Source organism: Peromyscus maniculatus, chromosome 17, assembly GCF_049852395.1.
Source record: "Peromyscus maniculatus bairdii isolate BWxNUB_F1_BW_parent chromosome 17, HU_Pman_BW_mat_3.1, whole genome shotgun sequence".
Lineage (NCBI taxonomy): Eukaryota > Metazoa > Chordata > Mammalia > Rodentia > Cricetidae > Peromyscus > Peromyscus maniculatus.
In genome coordinates this window covers 27,729,408-27,738,830 of record NC_134868.1, presented here as the reverse complement: position 1 = coordinate 27,738,830, position 9,423 = coordinate 27,729,408, and the positions used below count along the sequence as shown (strand labels likewise).

Here is a 9,423-nt window from a genome sequence, read left to right as displayed (position 1 = left end):
GCCCCACTGACGTTTCCTCAGTCTGAGGGTCCTCCAGGTCGCTTTATTCCCATTCCCGTAGACATGCTCATTTTACCGCAGCACCTGGACAGAGAGCTTCAATGCCTACAATTCTCACACTTGCCCCTGTGTGTCAAAGAGTCCCGGCCAACCTGCAGACCCTGAGCTTTCTAAAGCTGCCACCTGCCCCTGGGATAGCTGGGAATGTGGCCCAAACTCAAATAGAAAATGTACCTAACACATCATGAGCTTTGGAGGGAGGGGTAACGGCATGAGAGGGGGTAATTCCAAGCATAAACATCACAGATAACAAATCATGTCTATGTCACAAGATCAGACATGCCTGATTAGGCACTGATACTTTAATTGCAGAAACAGTTGACATTTATTTTTTATGCTGTGCGGGGCACTACGCAGAAACATTTCATTTTATTGTCACCGGATTCTCACAAGACTCCTACAAGTACAATAATTACTCCTGTTTTACAGATGAAGAAATGAAGACTTTTAACTTGACCCAAAGTTAGAAAGTAAGAAAATATTAGCGCACTCAAAACTGCTAAATTCCTAAGTGCCTGGATGTGTTTGTGTTTTATTTTAATTGAAAGCACGGAGGCTGTGGTTTGATTGCTTTTAACGTCCCAGTAAAGCGCACTGCTGAGCAAGTAGACGAAAAGCAGGACAGGTGTTACTTAAGGGAATGGTGGAAGCTGAAACCTGAAGCCTCTTTGGGCGGGGAGAGGTCTGGGCGACTGCACCCGGCGGCAAGGAGCTCCTCCAGCCATGCGTTGTCTCTCACTTCCAAAGTTGGAGCTCTCCTTGGTGGGAGGGGGCGGGGAGGAGGGGAGGCCAGTGACGTCACTGGGCAGCAGGGATAAAACTCCCGGACAGCATTCCCAGCTAAATCGCAGCCTAGGGAGCTAAGTGCGTTGTCCGGTTCCGGGACACGCACTGTGCACCCATCAGTTGGACTCACTCGCGGGAAGACATCATGCCCCAGAACGTGGTCCTCCCGGGCCCTGCGCCCTGGGGCTTCAGACTCTCCGGGGGCATAGACTTCAACCAGCCTTTGGTCATCACCAGGGTAGGTGTTTTCCGTTCTGATTTTTGCTACCTGGCGTCACCTGGCGTCCCGAGGCACGGCAAGTAGCCTTGGAGCTAGAGAAGAATAGCCAAGAAACCCGGGGAGGGAGGCAAGGATAATGCACAGGGCTGATGAGGGGCGCTGAGCTTCTGGCTCCCAGTTGGACTTCAGCAACAAGCTGAAAAGATGCAAAGCAGTTTTGAGATTTAATCAAGTCAGCTCACACACCCTGCATCCCTTTTTCTTGGTCCCCCAGCCTCATTTCCAGGAGAGGTCAACTGACAGTGAGAGTTTCTGAGCTCAGAGGAGGGTGCTGGGGGTGCCTTGGGCTCTCCCCACCCCACTTCCTTTCATAGTGAAGAGATGCAGGGAGAGAGAGAAAGAGGTGCTGAAAATTCACAGATATCTGGTCGAGCTAAACTTGCATCTGGGCCATTTTCTGAGAGCTTGAGCAGGGTGCTGTTTGCAGGGCATAGCGTGGACTGGTCAAGTTGGAACCACTCATATCAGCCCAGACAGGGAAAATATTACTAATGTGTATTCCTCCGTTTCCAGGCTTTTTGAATAAATATTTTCCAAAGCTGGGAACTTGGCTGAGGAAACATTACCTATAATTCAAACTACAAAGAAAACCTGTACAATAGTTTACCTGATAGAGAACAACTACTCAGGCTAGTAGCTTTGAAAATAAGACTTCAGTAGCAAAAGCAAACTGCCTTATTCCATGTTATTTAAAGCAGAAACCAACAAGAAGAGGGGTGTAAAAATGAAACCCAGGGTTCCTTTTCTGTCAACAAATTTCTAGAATAATTGTAATTTTTTATTTGGTCTAGTTGATAGTTTCTCAATTTTTTGAAAGCAATCATTTCAGTTACCACATGCAAGCCATTTTAAACATAAAGGCATAAACTTCCAAATATTATAATTTTATTTTCTAAATGTTATACTTTTCTTACTGCTCATACTATATTTTACAAGTGTAGGCTTTATAATCTGATCATTCACAGATTTTGAATAAGGCAACACATGTATGTCAATATCATTTGGGAAGCCTTCTGCTTCTTTTAAAATCTCAAAGCATGTATCATAGGGATGCATACAATGGGGCATTTCAAGATTTGTTTTACATTTTTCAAAAACATATAAACACGTCTGACATGTGTTTTTATATGAGACATGAAAACATACCCCCCAGAAATGCCCTTAAGTAAATTAAGCAGCAAATGCTTCCGTGATCTGGGCCAAGCACTTCCTTTTATAGATTTACCAAAGAAAACAATGTCCACTGTTTCTACTAAGAAATATGCTTAGTTTATACAGTTTCACTTGCTCATATTAAATAACAGCTCTTGAATCATAACAAAGAATAAATCATATTTAAATTAAATCCTAAAGACTGAGTTATGTCATAAAAACCTTGAAGAAACTTACAAAAGAATTACCCTACTAATAATCTGTAACATATCTGTCTAATGAATCATATGTTTGAAATTTGGGATTGTTGACACTAAAAGCAATATTATCTTAAAGTAATCTTAAGTCTGCATTTGGACTATGAAAGCTATTAGTGAATGCACTTGATGTAATGACAATTTTATTTGAAGAGCCATTCTGTCTTGGATTTCTAACTCGTATCTAATCTGTGCCACAACTGTAGACACTTGATTCAATAATAGACCAGACATTATTTATTTAAAGCATGCCTTTTCAATTATTTTAACTTCTAGGGACCAGAAAACACTGAATTATCTAACCCCAATTGTCTCTAAAGTCATGTACATCAGGAATTCTTGTTGAATAAATGCAAGCCCACTCACTTGGGCTTTTATGCCTTCATTGAAACTTACTAAGAATACGTCCACTGAAATTACAGAGACATGAGAAATCATTTGGATAAAACCCTAGGAGGAATTAGTCAAAAATAGTTGCTGTTACTATGTAGTGGATGTACTATGTACATTCTACTTTGTAAATTTTAATATTATTCTAGAAAGTATCGCCTGACATTGTGTATGTATATTTTTTTGCTTAGCACACATTCTTCTAAGACTGTTACTTTGGCTAACTCACTCCAAGCTCAGAACATCCCTGTAAGAGCAGAAAGAAAAGGATCCCCTTTCACAGATTAGAGGCAGTCAGTCTTCAGCTCACCAATGATCACAAGTGGAGGACCAGGTCCACCCAGCTCTAGTGCCTGCACTCTTAAGCCTACACATGAAAAAAAAAATGTCCTTCACTGTCCCCGTGACATCCAATATGCCAGTGACACCATCTCTTCTATTTCAAGATCCACTTTCTGTTCTTTGGGCTGCTGTCTTTGTTCAAGGTACCATAACTTCCTGCCTAGAAGCCTGCCTGCCTTCTCCAATTCACCCTGCATATTCTTACCATGCAATCTTTGAAAAGTACAAGGGGCCTTTCATCCTTCCCTCAAATCTTCGGTGACATCACTAGCTTGTAGAGAACAGAAGGCATGTTCTTCAGCCTTTTACTATCTGTTGGGACTTCCTTCCCTCTCCTTTTCCTCCTCTCACTCCATACATGGACAGCGAGAGGAGCTCTAGCTGCTTGTGACCTCCCTAGCATGGCTGAGCTTCTAGTACCCATCACTTTCTCCCAGAATTCTTTTCTCTACCCCCTCCTCATGGTCCTGTCTGCCTATGAAAACCTATTCAAAAGTTCTCCCCACGCTCTCCTCAAGACATGGTTGTTGCATTTATTGCATGATCATAGCTTTCCTCTTTTCTTCTCTTAATATCATGTCTATACCACAGATACTTAAGCATACCCCACTCCATTACTTGCTCCTTGAGGGCAGGAACCTTTTACACTGGAAACTTCAATACATAGCACTGTCTGGTACATCATATATGCTACAAAATATATATAGCCATAATATGAATGACTTACTTGCTCACCCTTTACATAACTTTATTACCACAAATAGGTAGATTGTGCTCTCAAAATATTCACTTTACAATAAAGGTAACTGTTTGTCTGTTTGGTTACATTCTTAAGGGCACAAAAGACTGAAATGCCAAAAGCCATACTCACTGTCACAGAAGGTCCTTCCATACACGAGAGGTATTTTCTCAAACCATTTAGGTCAGTTTTTGTCCTCCTCCAAGCTAGGTTATATGTACCCTTCCTGCCCTGTGATGTATAATTGCAGACTATGGAGGGTCCCCAAATCATGACACCACCACTTTATAATGGTATGAAAGTGCCACACCTTCAGTTCAGACCATACTTAGAGTTTTGGCCTCTGCCTGGGCTAGCAACTGGCAGTGTGCTACTCTGTCTTGGTGCTGGATAGTGGCAAAAGGCCACAGCTAGAGTCAGCCACGTGACCAGGAGAGCAACAGGGAGCCTCTGTAATGTATTGCACTCTCTACATTAGGATGTTCAGTAGGATTGATACATCAAATTTTTGCTAATTTAAGGTGTTTTCAACTGCATAAAGAAATTGCAGTTGATTGAGATGTAACCTCAGCCTACATCAAGGAGCTTCCAGATAGAAGTGCTCCCTAGGAGACAATAGACCTCCAACCAGAGCTTGGGGGAGGGCTCCTGGTGGATACAGTCTGGGCCAGGACTGCCAGGTTCTTGGTCTCTGATCCAAAGAATTAAAAATAGGGTTTCACAAGGACTTGCAAAAGTAGCAAGATAACTTTATTCTGAGTATAGATTAGAGATGGGGACACCCACACCCATTGTTGTTCTGGGCCTATTTTATGGGATTTAGAAGAAGGAATTGGTTACCAAGGGGCATATAGTTTGGGTGGTTCTCTATGTTGATTGATAGGTTAAGCATATATTCATCTTTCCTACTATGCATGTCCCTTCCCATAATGCAGCTGGTTTTAATTGTATGGTAGCCAATTCTACATAGATATAAGATGGTAAGTAGGAAATCCTCCTAAAAGTTTACTAGGAAACACAGTTTTGCCTTGTTGTGCATATACCCAAAGCCAAATCAAGATGGATTAGCCCTTCTGTTCATACATATATGTGATGGGAATACACTTGAATAGAAACTGTCCAAAGTTGGTTGCTACTGGGGTGAGAAAACTCATTACATTCTTAGAGATGGGAGTGCCTGTAGCCTGGCATAGGGTGGGAGGGAGGTTCTAGAGTATTCTAAGGTCGATAAGTACACCAGAGTGGGAGAGAGGCACAGTATATGCAAGCAAAGGAATTAGGCTGCCAAGTACATTATTACTAGTGGGGGCGTACATAACCAAAATTGGGGTCCCAGGCTGCTAACTATCTTCCATGCTCTCCTGCTTCAAGGTAACAAGTTACTCCCCCCATCAACTGAAACTGCAGTTCACAAGGTTAAGACCAAGAGTTTCTGTGCCATAATTATTCACAGACCCACTAATCAGTGCAATAACTTTTAGTGTACTTTGAAGAAACACATGCATAGATCAAAAGGTGGGAAACTAAACCACCAGACCCAAGGTTTTCTAGACAACACATGCACTGAATTTTGTGTAAAATAAAATGTAGGTTTGGGACATTCAGTTTAAGAGAGTGTTATGGTTCAAAGCTGAAATGCCTCGCACTGTATTGCATTTTGAATACTCAGTCTTTAGCTCATGGTGGAATGTTACAGGAGCTTTTAGGAAGTGGGGCCTAGCTCATAGAGGCAGTCATGAGGGCCAAGCCTTCGAGGTTACAACTCCCCACTCCCCACCCATCCACCCCTCACCTAGGCAGCCCTCTGCCCCTCTATAGGTTATTCTGCCGGATAACCTGTCACACAATGACATAGAGAATGATTATTTCACATGTCTATGTCAACTTCTTTGGTTTTTCTTGAAAGAAGATCCTAAAGGTTCTTCTGGAAGTTTCTTGACCAAACAGGAAGTGGATTTACTCTCACAGACAAGTCACAAATTGTTGATATTTTAAAAATTCCAATATGGAATGTAGCACAAACTCCAGTTGCTCACACATATGAAATGGGTGTATCTGAGGCCGGTGTGTCATTTCCTCCCTTTTTATCCCCTCTTCCTTCTCTTCAGAGGGCTCCAGGATCAGTGTGGCTGTGAATGCTGCATGGACCTGAGTACCAACACAGAGTGTGTCAACATACCATTAATACTTACAGTTTCTCTCTCTCTGTGTCTCTCTGTCTCTCTGTATCTCTGTCTCTCTGTCTCTCTCTCTCTCTCTCTCTCTCTCTCTCTGTGTGTGTGTGTGTGTGTGTGTGTGTGTGTGTGTGTGTGTGTGTGTGTGTTGCTTCAATCTAAACTTTATTTGAAATTTGAAAATGGGATGGTTGTAGTTGGACATAATCTTTTCCCAGGAAAAAAGCAGGGTAATAGAAACACTGATGTGAATAAAACCTGTGTAATTTTGTGCTAACAAAGACTTGTGTCTACAGAGAAGCACTCACTGGTTCATATGTTCATAATATTGATTGTAAAATATCCTATTACTTGAAAGGCACCAAGGGAGAACAATTATAATTTAGAAGGATCTATAATATTATATAGATGCATGTCTCCCCTGTGAGAGGCTTACGTATCAGCGGAAGAAGAGACACGTACATAAGCTACCATGACAAAGTGGTCCAAAATTCCCCAAGAAAAGTATGGCTTAAGAGGCACAGTAGTGGGAAGGTCACCCACAGGGAGGTTGCACATATTAGTAGAAGAGCCTGTGTTATCAAGAGAAACAGCCGCAGGAAGAATTTCAGATTTTTCACTGAATAAATAACCCCACATGAGTATCTTACAACTTCCAAGCATCAGTTTTCTCATATTAAAATAACAGTAACTGTTTTACAATATTGTCTTAAGAATTAAGCAAGATGATATCCTATTAATGATAATAGTATTATTATCCATAATACTATTGTGACAGTAAAATAATGGTCTTCTGGCCGGGCGGTGGTGGCCCACGCCTTTAATCCCAGCACTCGGGAGGCAGAGCCAGGAGGATCTCTGTGAGTTCGAGGCCAGCCTGGACTACCAAGTGAAAAAAAAAAAAAAAAAAAGAAAGAAAGAAAAATAATGGTCTTCATCCCAGACTGCACATTCAAATCACGCAAATCACTTTCAAAATACCTATGCTCAGGGTCATGAGGAGATTCTGCTGTAAATGATGTGAGATGTCACTCTAGAAACTTCCATAGTACCCAAGTCCTGGTTGGATTTATGTGCCTGGCAAGGATTCCAAAGTTTATTTAGTAGGGAATGGAGGACAACGGAATAGGTTACCATGAAGAGCCAAAATCATCTAAGGTATTTGTAAATAACACAGCTCGAGGGTCCTTTCCTAGAGATTCTGAGTTTTGATTCCAAACATCTGGTATAGAATAGAGTCTTTTTGGCCAACAATGACCCCAGGTGATTCTTTTAATAGGAAAGTTTAAAATCGTGATGCTGAGTGATTAACCACAGGGCTATGGCCAATTATCTCTCTGGTAACTTTAATAGTTAAGAACTTAATAAGCACAAATACAAAATAATTCATTTTAAAACCCTATTCTTCAGCCAAACAGTCATAGCACACACCTTTACGCCCAGCACTAGGGAGGCAGAGGCAGGTGAATCTCTCAAGTTTGAGGCCAGCCTGGTCTTCAGGGTGAGTTCTAGGACAGCTAGGTAGGGCTACACAGAGAAACCCTTTCTTGGAGGAAGAAAAAAACAGAAAAATAACAGAAAACTAAAATCCTATGCTTCATTTCACCTCTCTGTTCTCCCAGCTGGAGAAAGCATTGTAACAAAAAGCTGTGAGCACGCTATAAAGATACAATATAATAATAAGATGACAGAAATTAAAATAGAGCAATAATATAAATTCATCATGGACCTCAGATTTTGTTTGTTTGTTTGTTTGTTTGTTTGTTGTTGGTTTTTGGGGGAGAGTTGGTTTTTTGAGACAGGGTTTCTCTGTGTAGCTTTGCACATTTCCTGGAACTCACTCTGTAGCCCAGGCTGGCCTTGAACTCACAGAGATCCACCTGGCTCTGCCTCCTGAGTGCTGGGATTAAAGGCGTGCACCACCACTGCCTGACTGGATCTTGGATTCTTATACCTCAGTAAATAGTTTTACTTACAAAGTCAAGTTAACAGTCATTGTAGTCATTAGCTATCCTATTCATCAGCCTTACTGAACCAGAAAACTACAAACAATAGAGGCATTGAATCCCTCCTTCTCCCTCTACAACCATTTTCTGCCCAATCCATCCATCTGTGGAGGACTAAAAACAGTAGTTGCCATGCTGAGAACAAACAAACAAAGTCAGACGTGGGTTCTTGCCGTCACTAGATGACCCCATTCTTCTTTCACTCCTCTTGCTGTGATAAAACAGTCTGACCAAAAGCAACATCGTGTAAAAGGGGTGTCAGCTTAATGATTCCTGATCACAATCTATCATTGCAGGAAGCAAGAGGGCCTTTCATCCTGTTTCACACAGCACTGTGAACTCATTTCGCAGCCAACACATACAGCGGGAACTGTGGAGGAAGCTGCTTGCTGGCTGGGCAGCTTGTGCTTTGCCAGTTTTCCTGTTCGGTTCAGGACCACCTGCCTAGGGATGGTACTGCTGATAATAACCAGGCCTTCCTCCATCGATCAACAGTCAAGACAATCCCCTACAGACATGCCCACCGGTCAATTTAGACTAAGCAATTTCTCAATTGGGGCTGTCCTTTCAGATGACTACTCTGTGTCATGATGACAATTAAAGCTAACCAAGCCAGCTTCTGGAGTGCCTGGTGACATACATGGTCCTGTAGCTGCTCTTAGCTCAGCAGGAAGCCCTGGGTTACTTAGACAGATCTCTTTCTTGTAAAAACCAAACAGTCCTCTCTGCTCAGCCTATGGTAAAGCATTGTTGAAACAATGAAAACAATTTTAGATTAGCATTTTGTACAAAGATAAGATGAAATTCTTAACTTTAGTATTTACTGTTAATAAACTTTAGTGTCTTCTACTATCTAAAATATTCAACTTTAATATCTGCTGTCTGTTTGATTTACAAAGTCAATATTTATTACTCGTTCAATATTTAAGTTCTGATGTCTGCTTAAATGTATTTATTTAACCCACCCAACAGCACAACTTACAAGCACAGATACATATAGACACATGCATAGACACATAGCTCTATTTTCCATTTATCATAACCAAAGCTAAAACAGAAAAAAAGAAAAAAGAAAAGTTAACCACTTCCAGATCGGGATTGAGTGTTCTATACTTGAGTCTGTTCAACTGTATTATTAAGCCTAAGATGAGGTTTACAAACAAGCACATTAAACCTTATTTAATGTTTTAACCCATATGAAGCATTCTGACCTTAAAAGCTTAAAAATAGAAAGTAC

The 9,423-nt window shown here is 41.4% G+C and overlaps 1 protein-coding gene across 3 annotated transcripts in view; it reads left to right on the top strand.

Moving 5' to 3' along the window:
• The first annotated feature begins 886 nt into the window (after positions 1 to 886).
• The window catches only part of Pdlim3 (PDZ and LIM domain 3), a 32,562-nt gene continuing 24,025 nt past the window's right edge, over positions 887 to 9,423 (top strand). For all 3 annotated transcript variants that reach the window (XM_076553383.1, XM_006970877.4, XM_006970878.4), the window contains exon 1: positions 887 to 1,084. In XM_076553383.1, the coding sequence (XP_076409498.1) occupies positions 992 to 1,084 (93 nt within the window). In that variant the 5' untranslated portion in view covers positions 887 to 991. The remainder of the gene's footprint in view (positions 1,085 to 9,423) is intronic.